The 15,363-nt window shown below is 36.9% G+C and overlaps 1 protein-coding gene across 3 annotated transcripts in view; it reads left to right on the top strand.

The window, feature by feature from the left end:
- The window catches only part of LOC121857778 (flavin-containing monooxygenase FMO GS-OX-like 2), a 71,038-nt gene extending 58,152 nt beyond the window's left edge, over positions 1-12,886 (top strand). For all 3 annotated transcript variants that reach the window (XM_042353962.1, XM_042353964.1, XM_042353963.1), the window contains exon 8: positions 10,494-12,886. In XM_042353962.1, the coding sequence (XP_042209896.1) occupies positions 10,494-10,955 (462 nt within the window). In that variant the 3' untranslated portion in view covers positions 10,956-12,886. The remainder of the gene's footprint in view (positions 1-10,493) is intronic.
- Positions 12,887-15,363: the final 2,477 nt, after the last annotated feature.

Genomic DNA, 15,363 nt, shown 5'->3' with positions numbered 1-15,363 from the left:
TATATTCAAAATATTCCTGGTCTTACAAGGAATCCAGCAATGTCAATTGTATTATCCTAACTTTAGTTTGAGGTATTATTTATTAAAATTTAGTGGTTTTCCCCCAAAAATTTCTCTGAGAGGGAAGAGCCGGCAGTGTAGTGTGAGAGGGGGAGGGAGTTGAGTCCATTATTTGAATGGACATTAACTTGGCGACTGTATTTCTCTATTTCTCTTAAGTATTAATTGTGTGCATGTACCATCATAAAATTAAGATGTTATTTTTACTACAACATAGGTATGTTGCTGTTGTATAAACAGTGGGAACACAGTCCCACCACCGAGACGAGGGAACACTCCCACCACCGATCGTCTCGTGCGAAGCAAGCGTATAAATTAAAGAAAATACTTGCAGTGTGTTTAATATGTTACAGTATATTATAAATAAATAAACAAATAAATCGGTAAATCCATTTCAAGTAAATGGAAAAATTTTACTCGACACCGACATTAGTTCCAGTTACCGGTAAATAGCAGACGCTTCAGTGACGTCACTAGTGTTTACACTACACCAGCAGGTAACATTTGATGACATTACTTGAAGTGAATTGGCCTTATTTTAAAAAACCAAGGATAGTTGGTAAAGGACTACTGAGTCAGTGGGTAAGTGTCACATTTGGGGTACTGGTCTTATACAGCGAATAGAGCTCAAAAGCTACTTTTTAAATGGAAATTTGGGGGGGCCGTCTTATGCACCCCGACGCCTTATAGGCCGAGATATACGGTAAGTTTACTTTGGTTTTGAAAAAGGAAGGTTATCCTCAGCAAGTACTAAAGAGTGCCATAGAAGTAGCAAAAATTGGAAAATCTAAGAAAAAACTCTTAGCAGAAGTTGAACCAGTTAGAACTTTGCTGTAACCTTGCTGTATGATCTTATGAAGGACAAACCCCAAAGAGACCCATGTGCAGGTATGTCAAATGGTGGGAGAACTAGTTTGGTTGCTAGAAGCTGTAGATGAAGTGATGGATATACTGTTTTAAGGCATCTTTTTTAAGTATCTTCCCACTTTTAGGTAAGGAAATAATAAAAAGGAGAGAAAAAATAGTCTGAAGAATTTTTTTTTAAATTACCATGTCACAGTATAAAAGAATCACTTAGGGGATATTTAACAGTTTCTCTTGTTATACCAACTCTAGTGCCTCCATAACATTCATCGCTGACGGTACTGTATTTTGGGGAAATTTTTTTGTCTTTGTCCTCAGTCAGTGTTTATCATTTGCTCTTGGAGTTTGTGTTCGTTAAATTAATTTTTTTCTTTGTGTAACTTCAAAATAAATTTGTTTTGGTAGTTTCTCAGACAAATTAGCTCTCAACTAGCATCTAAGCTTTAAATGTGTTTGATCAGTAATTGGAAATGTGTTCACAAATTTTGCGTTAGTTTGGCCCTAGTAAATGAGTGGCTCGTTTTTCTTTTTCATCATTTTGCTTTTGTTCACATCCACTATCAACTATGTGTTAGTCTGTTCCAAACTCAATTCACTAACCTTTATAGCATTAGCATTTGTTGTGAATCTCTCAGTAGCAGAGTGTCTTCTGCAAACACTGGATGAATCACCTTCCTCTCAATCCATTCACCAAACTTGTTCCTCTCTCCATCACTCTTGTTTTCATCTCCTTACTATCCACCCATGAAAATATGGGGACCGGTTTGTGTTTTAGAGAATGTTTATGAGATCATAAATGTAGCAATATTGTGAAAGTGACCATGAGAAATATCACCATAAGGAGAACTCTTCTTCCCTCGTAGTACAGTAAAGTAAGATAACAATAAATATTAAATTCATTAGCTTTTATATATTGTTTATCCATCATTTTATACTAACTCTTCTGCTTTTCTTATAGGTTCCCATCTTTGTTATACAGTATTTGAATGACTAATAGAATTCATGTCTTCTTTATTTGAACAGTGTGTATGGAACTTAATAACTTATTTTGCAAGAGTTGAAAAAATATGCTAATTGTCTAACCCTTGCATTGACATGAAAATTTCTTTGGAATATTTCAAGTTTTAAAGTTATTTCTTAATAGAGAATGTGCTGTGATACGTATAATATTATTTGGTCACACCCCTACCATTTACCGGATATGTGTTTCTGAATGATGGCACCTGTTTTAATCTGTAAATACTTTAATGATCATTATTGTTTCTACTGATATAATGTTTAGGAATTACAGTAGAAGTCCAAAAATCCGGACTGATTGGGGATTGGGTCGGTCCGGATTTTCGGATTTTCCGGATTCTCAGGCAGTACTTTTAAAATTCAAATTTCAGGAGAAATAAAGAAGAGATGAACAGGTACATTTTGATAGTTTATTCATTAGCAAATATAGCATGCTTCATTTATCAAAACAAGCAGTTTTAAAGATAAAGCTGTGAATTCTAAAATTTTATTCTTTGCCTTTTTTATATCATAAATTGTAGACTTTCCAATGTCGTATGTTTCCATTAGAACAGTATTGCTCACACCACGTTCTAGTTTCTTAATTATTTCAAGTTTGTCACTCAATTTCAACGTGTTCTTTTTTCTCTTCACACAATGAAGTTTATCTACTTTAGGAGCCATTATTATGGGCTTGTACAGTACTCTGTAAATGGAAAGAGTAGGACTCAAAATTACATACGTTGTCACAGTTTGATTGCTCGTTTTAAAGTGGTGACCACGTGGTCGCTTGTTGTCGCTGTGCAGCTGTGGCGCTCACGCATGCACACATACACACAAAAGCCAGCTAAAAAAAAAGAAAAGAGTAAGTTTTGAAAAGTCCGGATTCTCGGGTGGTCCGGATTTCCGGCATCCGGATTTTTGGACTTTTACTGTAGTAGTTTTGGGGGATAGACATACCTGTACTGTATTGTTGATATGCAGTGCTGGAGTGTTGCATGAATGATGAGGCTAAACCAGATGGATAATTTAAGGGTCCTGTTGTGGCAGGAGTCTAGTAGAGCAAAAAACATTTTGTGAAGTTTAAAAAAAATTGAATGACAGGGAATGATGGGGGAGGGTGAGAGTGTGTTGCATTTGAATTCAGCTAACTAGTACTGAAGTGGAAAGGGCTTCCATGTTTGTTCTTTTAGTTTAATGACAATTTTATTTTGTTTAGCTACTGTAATATCACTAAAATACTTTGTACTGAAGTAGACATTAGCTTTCTATAAACGACTGACTTATATATTTCATTCTTCCTATAAAGCTGTCTTTCACCTCCACAGGAACCAACATTATATATACTGTATCAACTTATGACATGACATTTCTTCTCTAAAAGTATTAACAATGTTGGGAAACAGTGTCTTTTAAAAATGTTAAGACTATCCCTTTACTGTGTAAACTAAAGGAAAATTCTCAGCAGATTATGGCTTTGATTGACTATGCTAATCTTATTATCACAAAATCTATTTGGTGAAAATATAGTCGAAGTACATTATACTGTACTTATGCTTAGATTTAAGATGTTGTGAACTTGGTGCTAAAATCTGAACTTGAATTTTCTCTACTTGTATCCAGGTGATCATACTAATCTTTGATTGATGAGTGATACTGTATACTGTATTGTAGTTTATGATGAATATGATATATTTGATAACACATTCACAATCCAAAGTTGTTTCTCCCCTGCTGGAGGGGAAGCAAAGCCAAGGTTGAAGAAAGGCCAGGGTAATGGACATACACTTGTTCAGAAGTTTGGTAATGAGGCAGAATGACAGTGGGACTCACACACCAGCATTTCAATGCAGTCACTCAGGCAAAACACACAAGCACAAATAAGAAATCTAATTACCTTTACTTTTATCCTCTTCACCACTGATTGGCTCGTAAACCACTTGGGCAGTCAGTCATGTCTCTGTTAAGCGCTGTTTGCAAGTACTGGACATGCACTGGCTTCTGAATAAATCTGAACCTGCTCCAGTGTTGGTCAAGTCTGGTCTTGAAATCATTTCACACTCGGTGCCATCACAACACTCTGGCAGATCGTTCTAATAGTTGACATTTCTCACTCCGAAAAAGTTTGTCCTCATAGTTTTCTGGACTTGTGGCTGTTTCAACCTTGAGCTGTGACCCATTGTGGGCTGCCAGCTCCAGATATGGACATTCGACTGAGTAGTGTCCTCTGAGATGTTTATAAACTTCAATTACGTCACCCCTTGGTTGTCTGTAGTATAATCTAGGTAGTCACCGGCGTTCTAATCTCTCTAGTTAACTGAGGTACCATAGTGCAGGCATTATTCTGGTGGCCCTCCTTTGGACATTTTCAATCAACTGACAGTCTCTAGCATATCTCGGGGACCAGACAGGGTGATAGTACTCCAGACGGGGAAGCGCCTAATACTCTTGAAGAGCGTTACGAGGGACGGATCGTCTAGATAACTGAACGACCATCTTATCAGACCTTCTAGTTTAATTGCTTGATTCACAAAACATTGACATGATATGGCATGTTGGTAGGGCTCTAAATATTTTAGGAATATTAATATACGTATTGCAACAGGTTAAAGCACACCTATCATTGCAGACACATATACTGTATGTATACCAGGGCCACATGTACTATCGTGCACAAAAGTCGTGTCCACTACCCAGCCACAGTGAGGGTTCGAATAACCTGAGTTTGAAGTTTCGAAACAGCTGGGGGAAATGCTATGGTCGGCCAACAGATGTCGCCCACTGTAGTGTGGGGGGGGTGGATAGAGGAGGTGGGGGCTGGATGAGAGGCAGGTTGTGTGAGAGTGGAGCATTATCACGAATCCTATACATGGTACTGATAACGTGAGAAATGTGACAGAGATGGTTTATATTACTGATAAGATTGAATTTTATAAGTTGTAATGCAGTGTTACCGAAAGATAAAACGAGGCTGAAGCAGCATAATTAGTATACTGCGGTCCCTCGGTTAATGAGCGCCTCGGTTAACGAGTTACCTTCCATAAGATTCTTAACTTCGGTTAACGAGTTTCTTACGAGCCGACCTCCACATGTTTTAGCTTGCATTTGGCGGTCCTCCAGCTGTAGTATTAGTCCGCCAATACAGTAATCAGTTCTAGGGCTTAAATTCCTTACCTTTTCAGTAAATATCAAGAAGTTTATACTATTCAATCATTTTAAAAGTTTAATATTAAATTTTTTAGTCATTTTAACAATTATTGAACATAATTGAAGGTAAGGTCACTAGTTTGTGGCATGCCATCCAGCCCGCCAACACAGCATACAGGCATCAGTCTTTGTGTCTTTTCAGTGGAGGCAACATCTTGCTTGAGACACTCTTCAACTAAACGCTTTTTTGTGTGTGTGTGCAAGCAAATTATTGGTCATTTTGAAATTTATTTTACATATTGACAATATATAATTCAGTGCAGTGTTGATTTAAAGAAAATAATCTTGAATTACACCAAGAGAACTAAAATTTTATGGGTGAAATGGCGCCATGGGGTGACTTCTCTTCCACCCCAATGCCTTCACTTCTCCCTTCTCCTCCACCCCCATTCTAATTCCCATCATCAGCATCATCATCATCCAGGAGCCTTCTACATACACACCTCAAAGTAAGTGTATTTTTCTACCTTTTTTGTTGAATTTAGGCAATTTTCGGTGAGCTGGAACCAATTACCCAAAAACCCATTGAAACAATGGTTTCGGTTAACGAGCAACCTTCTAGAACGGATTGTGCTCGTTAACCAAGGGACCATCTAGACACACTTGCTGAATGTATAGCACACTGTGCATAATATGGCACCATACTTACACACTTGCTGAATGTATACCTGTATTACACTATGCATAATGTAATCACTTTTTATGTCTTTATACTGCTTTAAACGGTATTCTTGGCTGATTATATGTGGTACAGTAACATACTGTACTACATGACATCGATCATTTGTGAAAACATCAGTGAGCGAGCAAACAAGCTTGTACAATGGCAGCAGACAATGAACTAAGAGTGTTATGATGCAAGAGTTTGAGGAGATAGTCTGCGAGATGCATCAGCCAATCATAGGCATCGATCATTTGTGAAAACATCAGTGAGCGAGCTAACAAGCTTGTACAATGGCAGCAGACAATGAACTAAGAGTGTTATGATGCAAGAGTTTGAGGAGATAGTCTGCGAGATGCATCAGCCAATCATAGGCATCCCTTGCAGTTACATGCCAGTAGTGTCCAATCATAGCTCACAAGAACTTGGAGCTTACCCACCCACTCGCTCAACATGCGTCCCCATGTCTGAAACATAATGCAATCACTTGAAAATAAGTTCCCACTCGTGGAACAAAGAGATTTTCTCTACATTTTCCAGAAATGTGCATGATGCATTCCTCAGAAATTCATTCCCATATCCAGAATGAAGAGATATACAGTGGGGTATGCTATAACGAACGTAATTGGTTCCAGAACCTCATTCGTTATAGCATTCGTTCGTTATAGGATTAATCCGTTCCAGGCCCCCAAATACAACCACTTAACACTGAAAAAATTCTGTGGAAAATATAAAAAATACGGTACTTTATCTTACCTTAGTGTTGTTCAGCATGCAGGACAGGAGGCAGAGGGGGAGGGGGGAGGAGAGAATTATTGAGAAGAGGTGGAAGGAGAGGAGTCATCCTTCCTAGCCCTCTTTGGTGACTGTCTCACAGGCACTTTGTCTGTATGTTCTTTTGTTATCTTTGTAAAGAAGGAATCCTGGGTTGGCTGCTTCAACCTTGATTTCTGGACCTTCCAAAAGTAGTTCATAACATTGTCATTGAACACACTGATGGCCTTTTGCACAGAACCAACATCAGGATGATAATCCTCAGCAAGCTTGGACAGTTTGCTTCAGCAAAAGAACGCATCCTTGAGATCTTTGGCCGGAATGATGCGGCTTTCCTCCTTGTCCTCCTCCTCCCCTGACTCCTCAGAAGTTAAGCTCCGCTTCAGTGTCTCGTTTTCCTCTTTGTGAAGCTCAAGCAGCTCCTCAGTGGACAATTCCTTACTGTGCTCTTCCACCAACTCCTCAACATCATCATCATCCACTTCCAGGCCCATGGAATTGCCCAGAGCCACAATTTCATAAACAACAGCTTCTTCTTCTAACTCTTCGAAGCCTTCAAAGTCTCTTTGAAGGACACATTCAGGCCACAATGGCCTCCAAGCAGCACAAAGACACCTCACAGTAACCTTTTTCCAGGCTGAGGTAATTAAAAATACGGCATCTGCTATATTGAAGTGACTCTTCCAAAATTCCTTCAAGCTAACATCACTGGAAGAAGTGGACGCAAAACATTTTCTAAACAGTGCCTTTGTGTACAGCTTCTTAAAGTTAGAAATTACCTGTTGATCCATGGGCTGGATGAGAGGTGTTGTGTTGGGTGGCAAGAAGTGCACAGTGATGAAGTTCAACTCCTCTGGCAAATCAACCATCAAATTAGGAGGGTGGGCTGGTGCATTGTCCATCACCAACAAAGCTTTCAGTGGAAGATTATTCTCCCTGAGGTATTCCCGAACACTGGGTCCAAACACCTCAATCACCCACTCAGAGAATAAATTCCTGGTCACCCAAGCCTTTGGGTTTGACCGCCACATAACACCAAGGCGGGTCTTCCTAGTGTTTTTTAAAGCTCTGGGGTTTTCTGCATGGTACACAAGGAGTGGCTTTATTTTGCAGTCACCAGAAGCATTAGCACAAAGAAGGAGGGTAAGCCTGTCTTTCATTGGCTTATGGCCAGGGACAGAAGTTTCCTCCTTGGTAATGTATGTATGGCGAGGCATTTTTTTCCAAAATAGTCCAGTTTCATCACAGTTGAATACCTGCTGAGAAACAAAGCCTCCCTCTTTAATAATATTCAAAAAAATGTCATGGTGTTCCTTCGCTGCTTCCTTATCAGCACTAGCAGCATCACCATGTCTCACAACACTATGTATTTTATTTCTCCTTCTGAAACCAGTAAACCACCCCTTGGTACCCATAAACACTGGCACATCACTATCACTTGCACTGGGAGTCTTGGCTTTAAGGTCCTTAAACAATTGTCTGGCCTTCTCACAAATTATAGCTTCACTAATGCTATCACCTGCCATTTCTTTCTCCTTTATCCACACTAAGAGTAAATTTTCCATCTCCTCAATCACATTACACCTTGCTTTGCTAAGTCTAGAGATTCCCTTAGCCACTTGCACAGTTTTCGACTCCTCTTTATTCTTTAAAATCGTACATACGGTATAGTCGATTTAGCCATCCCATACTCATCACTAAGTTTCGCAATGCTTGTTCCATCCTCACGTTTCTTTATGATTTCTTTCTTAGTTTCAAGAGTTATGAGCTTCCTCACTCGCTTTGGACGATTCATTGTCACAATTGTACACTTGTATAACAAAATATTTATACAAATAACTCTATTTCCACATCAAAAGACGAAATTTCAACAATAACAGTGGTGCACTGGCTACACATTGAGACAAAGATGGCGCCTGACGTTCTTGTTGTGGGTCGCGGTACAACAATATTCATGCGCCAGGCGAAATAGTCCGGTATTCATCCGCGTTCGTTGTAGGAGTTGCGTTCGTTATAGCATTCTCAATTTTATAGGTAAAACCGTTCGTTATAGGAATATTCGTAGTAGGATCTGTTCGTTATAGCATACCCCACTGTATCCCGGAATTTCTCTAAAAAAATAATAATAAATAAATAAAAATAAATAAATCCGGCTGATGGGGAGTTACAGTGATTAAAAATTCTGGCTAACAAAGAAATTACTGCAATCATTGAAATCCTACATTTTCACTAAAACATTGTATTAATTATTGTACAGTATTGTCACTTTGAACATACTGTCCAGTAATTTTTGCAGTTAATTTACAATTACAGTACTTGTCAGTTACAGTACTGTAAATTTTTAATTAATTACAATCAATTAAAATTTTAATTTTTTTAATAAGTTACAACTAAAAATTATTAATTGCAATCAATTTCAATTAAATATCATTAATTACAATAAATTTCAAATTACAATTACTGGTACCCCATACCTGAAAATGACAATCAGTGTTGTGAACAGTATACTTTACTTTGAAAACTAACTAAACCAAATAATTAGTAATTAGAAATTAGTTATAGGCATTATATCATTTAAATTATGGGCTTATTTTTTCCTGCTACTGTATCGCATTCTTCATTACATAGTGATTTTTTTTTTTAATTTAAGAATACAGTAGTCCTTCGGTTAACGAACACAATTCGTTCCACAGAGTCGTTCATTAACCAAAAATTTCGTTAACCGAGTCTATTATTTCAATGGGATATTGGATAATTGGTTCCAATTCACAGAAACAGTATACATACAAAGTACTGTATACCGGTAATGAAATTAACAAAACATTAAATATAAACTAAATGCAGTATACTGTACAATAATAAATAAAAAACAATAGAATACTGTATTTTAACTTACTTTGAAGTGTGGATGTCGTATTCCTGGCAGCTTTGTTTACATATCAAACAGCTGATTGTAGAGGCAGTCGATGATGACATGCCATATTCTTTACAGAGTGCATTGGTTCTAATGCCTTCTTTGTGTTTCATAATAATTTCTGCACTGTATATTATCAATATGTTAACTAAATTTCAGAATGACCAATAATTTTAATGTAAAAATGCAAAAAATATTCAAGAGACCGACAAACTGGATGTTCACTCCACTGTAAACAATGTTAAACTGAGAAGCGTTGTTGGGTGATTCAATCAGCTGATGGGTGCACAAAAACTGTTCCCTGTACAGTACCGTCTTTACTAACAATATGTTAACTAAATTTCAGAATGTTCAATAATTTTAGTAAAAAAATGCAGAAATATTCAAGAGACCAACTTTCTTGATATTTACTCCACTGGAAACGAATGTAAACATAGAACTGATTACTGAATTGGCGGACTGGCCGATCAGCTGATGCGCACAACAAAACGTGTTTGTCGTAAGGATTTTGTTAATCGAAGTTTTGTTCGTTAGTCGATCTGAAAATCCTTATGGGAGCTAATTCGTTAACCAAAATTTCATTAATCGAACCGTTCGTTAACCGAAGGACCACTGTACAGTATTAGGATTTCAAGGTCAGTTTTTAGGTAAAGGACAACATTAAAAGAGTATAATATTCTTTAACTTAGTTAGAATGATTTTAGATGTATAGTACAGTATATGCATCAAGTTATCTGTCAAGTCATTGTATGGTTAACAATAAAAATTTATATTGAGGTGGTCTACTGCATCTTCATTTTGACTTCCAACCACCATGTAAACACCCCCCGGGTAGATGTGAGATGTGTGCCAGCTTGATGCAGTACAAGTGACATCAACACAACAGGATGTACAGACTTCACCAAATTAATGTTAATGATTTTACATTGTCAGCCAGTCAGGTTAGTGCACTCTATGGAAGCATGCAGGTGTTTAGCACTTATGATTTGTAGTGTTAACTCCTTAACGTCTACTCAGGTTCAGTATGTCATGGCAGTGTTGAAAGGTGTGGTCTCTCTGCCACCTCGTGAAAAGATGGATGATGCCTTTGTGTCTCACCTGCACAAGCAGCGGCGTATCGGATATGCTGACAAATCCTATCACCAGTTAACTCCACATGGACAAATAAACTACACAAATGAGTTATCAGCACAAATTGGTATAGTACCACCCCTCAAATCCTCTTTTGGATCTGTTAATTTGTTTACAGCTTTGAGATTGGTGTTTTCCTTCACTTTATTTAGGAAGTATCAGTACAGAATTGAGAGTGATGGGAGTGTGATGGTGAGGTTGGATGGCCGGAAGGTTAACACAGTGCTGAGCATCGGATGGCTGGTGGTGAAGCATACATCGCGCCTATTACTACATGACTTTTTTGGGGTCATCAAACTTACAACTTCCTTTCTCTCTAAGAAACTTAAAAGCCTCTTCTTCAATTAACACCATCTCTGGATGTTGCTCACAACTTCTGAATAGAGTGAAGAGGACACAGTAACTATACAGTACAGTATACCATATAGCCAAAATACAAAGTGCAGGTTGTTAACTACTGAATATTGTTATTGCTTCCAACTGGGTGACAGCCTTGGACAAAAGCCGGTAAAAAAAGACAACCGGCATTGACTTGTGAATGTTTGGCAGGTTTGTTGGTGAAAGAGATGCATGAAATATATTGTTTGGGCAGACATTTAGTTTCAATTGGTCAGTATGATGTGAAACTTAGATTGGATGATCATTAACATTTTTTTTATAGTTATTTCTAACAGTTACTGTAAGTCATACACTAGTTATTCATATACAGTACTGCAGTACAGTAGTACAGTATATTCAATGCAATGATAAATTATTTGTGTGTCAGTAAGTCACAGTCTTATTAGTACCGTATACAATATTTCATGCATTACATATATAGTTTCTCTTGGTATAATAAGATCAATAATGTCCAGTCATATTCATATTCTAGAGATTTTTTAGCTTTTATTATTACAGGTATCAAAACACATTTCCTTCTTACAAAGGTCTAATATAAACAGTCAAGCAGGTACATCTCTCATTTTTCCACACTGTACCTGTTATCCATAACAACAAACCACAGTTCTGTGGCTTGGAAGGGAGAGAGAGACTTGAATAATTGGCTTATAAATTTTTAATCATATAGCCACTTGCCCCACTGGGACCTCTTAGGGCGAGACCTACATTAAACACCCACAAAGTACCTTTTGATATTATAATGCATCAATGTACTTCAACAACAAAACTTTTCATGCTCTTAAATAATTTAGTCACGAAAGTCTTTAAGCGCATTTTCTGGGTTAATTAATAAATAGACTACTGTAGTCATGAACAATTAAAAATTACAAATCCAAGAGATACAGTACTGTACTGTACTTCCTCTGTATTTCCATGTGAGTGAAGATCTATTCCCAGCCTAGAGGAAATGCGGTATCTGATTGAAAATCGAATGTGTTTTTTAACCTCTCAGTTGTGATAATTAATGTTTATCCAGAAAAGTTTTAAACAAAATTTAGCTTTGTTTGTCATCATATTTTAACCTGCCTAATAATGTTTTCCCTGAAATGTTAACTACTTTAAGTTTTAATCAATTTTATTATTAGTCTTTTATGTTATCATGTTTAGTTTTTAGATGATTTTAGTCTCATCCAATTTTACCCTGTTTTTGTTAATAAATTTTATTATCAACTGTTGATATGTTTTTGTTTTGATCAAGCTTATTATCACATGGATCTGTGTTTTTTATTTATTTTTTTTCGCTTGTTAACCCATTTTAAGTTTGAATGTATACCTGTATTGTCAAATGTTAACCATAATTTTATCATAAATTTTTTCCTAATTGATAATTGTTTGTGATAGGCTGCATTTCTTTGATGAGTCTGCTGCCATTTGAGCATAAATAATTAACTAAATAAAAAACTGTGTTGATCAATTTTATCGTCACATGTTATTTTTGTTTCATTTTAAATTTCAATTGGTGGGCCTGTCTCTGTATTGGTGGCAAACAGGCACTGGCTCCAGAATGTACATTGGGCCAGTGTTGGTCAGGGGCCACATACTCAAAAGCATTTATGGGACTGTATCTCTTTGATTACCCCGTAACTGGAGTTACAGTCTCCGATCGGTATACTCAAAACAAATTCGTTAACCAAAATTTCATTAATCGAACCGTTCGTTAACCGAAGGACCACTGTACAGTATTAGGATTTCAAGGTCAGTTTTTAGGTAAAGGACAACATTAAAAGAGTATAATATTCTTTAACTTAGTTAGAATGATTTTAGATGTATAGTACAGTATATGCATCAAGTTATCTGTCAAGTCATTGTATGGTTAACAATAAAAATTTATATTGAGGTGGTCTACTGCATCTTCATTTTGACTTCCAACCACCATGTAAACACCCCCCGGGTAGATGTGAGATGTGTGCCAGCTTGATGCAGTACAAGTGACATCAACACAACAGGATGTACAGACTTCACCAAATTAATGTAAATGATTTTACATTGTCAGCCAGTCAGGTTAGTGCACTCTATGGAAGCATGCAGGTGTTTAGCACTTATGATTTGTAGTGTTAACTCCTTAACGTCTACTCAGGTTCAGTATGTCATGGCAGTGTTGAAAGGTGTGGTCTCTCTGCCACCTCGTGAAAAGATGGATGATGCCTTTGTGTCTCACCTGCACAAGCAGCGGCGTATCGGATATGCTGACAAATCCTATCACCAGTTAACTCCACATGGACAAATAAACTACACAAATGAGTTATCAGCACAAATTGGTATAGTACCACCCCTCAAATCCTCTTTTGGATCTGTTAATTTGTTTACAGCTTTGAGATTGGTGTTTTCCTTCACTTTATTTAGGAAGTATCAGTACAGAATTGAGAGTGATGGGAGTGTGATGGTGAGGTTGGATGGCCGGAAGGTTAACACAGTGCTGAGCATCGGATGGCTGGTGGTGAAGCATACATCGCGCCTATTACTACATGACTTTTTTGGGGTCATCAAACTTACAACTTCCTTTCTCTCTAAGAAACTTAAAAGCCTCTTCTTCAATTAACACCATCTCTGGATGTTGCTCACAACTTCTGAATAGAGTGAAGAGGACACAGTAACTATACAGTACAGTATACCATATAGCCAAAATACAAAGTGCAGGTTGTTAACTACTGAATATTGTTATTGCTTCCAACTGGGTGACAGCCTTGGACAAAAGCCGGTAAAAAAAGACAACCGGCATTGACTTGTGAATGTTTGGCAGGTTTGTTGGTGAAAGAGATGCATGAAATATATTGTTTGGGCAGACATTTAGTTTCAATTGGTCAGTATGATGTGAAACTTAGATTGGATGATCATTAACATTTTTTTTATAGTTATTTCTAACAGTTACTGTAAGTCATACACTAGTTATTCATATACAGTACTGCAGTACAGTAGTACAGTATATTCAATGCAATGATAAATTATTTGTGTGTCAGTAAGTCACAGTCTTATTAGTACCGTATACAATATTTCATGCATTACATATATAGTTTCTCTTGGTATAATAAGATCAATAATGTCCAGTCATATTCATATTCTAGAGATTTTTTAGCTTTTATTATTACAGGTATCAAAACACATTTCCTTCTTACAAAGGTCTAATATAAACAGTCAAGCAGGTACATCTCTCATTTTTCCACACTGTACCTGTTATCCATAACAACAAACCACAGTTCTGTGGCTTGGAAGGGAGAGAGAGACTTGAATAATTGGCTTATAAATTTTTAATCATATAGCCACTTGCCCCACTGGGACCTCTTAGGGCGAGACCTACATTAAACACCCACAAAGTACCTTTTGATATTATAATGCATCAATGTACTTCAACAACAAAACTTTTCATGCTCTTAAATAATTTAGTCACGAAAGTCTTTAAGCGCATTTTCTGGGTTAATTAATAAATAGACTACTGTAGTCATGAACAATTAAAAATTACAAATCCAAGAGATACAGTACTGTACTGTACTTCCTCTGTATTTCCATGTGAGTGAAGATCTATTCCCAGCCTAGAGGAAATGCGGTATCTGATTGAAAATCGAATGTGTTTTTTAACCTCTCGGTTGTGATAATTAATGTTTATCCAGAAAAGTTTTAAACAAAATTTAGCTTTGTTTGTCATCATATTTTAACCTGCCTAATAATGTTTTCCCTGAAATGTTAACTACTTTAAGTTTTAATCAATTTTATTATTAGTCTTTTATGTTATCATGTTTAGTTTTTAGATGATTTTAGTCTCATCCAATTTTACCCTGTTTTTGTTAATAAATTTTATTATCAACTGTTGATATGTTTTTGTTTTGATCAAGCTTATTATCACATGGATCTGTGTTTTTTATTTATTTTTTTTCGCTTGTTAACCCATTTTAAGTTTGAATGTATACCTGTATTGTCAAATGTTAACCATAATTTTATCATAAATTTTTTCCTAATTGATAATTGTTTGTGATAGGCTGCATTTCTTTGACGAGTCTGCTGCCATTTGAGCATAAATAATTAACTAAATAAAAAACTGTGTTGATCAATTTTATCGTCACATGTTATTTTTGTTTCATTTTAAATTTCAATTGGTGGGCCTGTCTCTGTATTGGTGGCAAACAGGCACTGGCTCCAGAATGTACATTGGGCCAGTGTTGGTCAGGGGCCACATACTCAAAAGCATTTATGGGACTGTATCTCTTTGATTACCCCGTAACTGGAGTTACAGTCTCCGATCGGTATACTCAAAACAAATATTTGTCAGTGGACTGCGTAGGCGAGTCCGTATTCGAGGCCGTAACTTACAGGACCTCCTTAGCTG

This window comes from Homarus americanus, unplaced genomic scaffold (assembly GCF_018991925.1).
Source record: "Homarus americanus isolate GMGI-L3 unplaced genomic scaffold, GMGI_Hamer_2.0 scaffold16712, whole genome shotgun sequence".
NCBI lineage: Eukaryota > Metazoa > Arthropoda > Malacostraca > Decapoda > Nephropidae > Homarus > Homarus americanus.
Note: the sequence above shows the minus strand (reverse complement) of the source record. Positions and strands in the feature narration are given on the sequence as shown.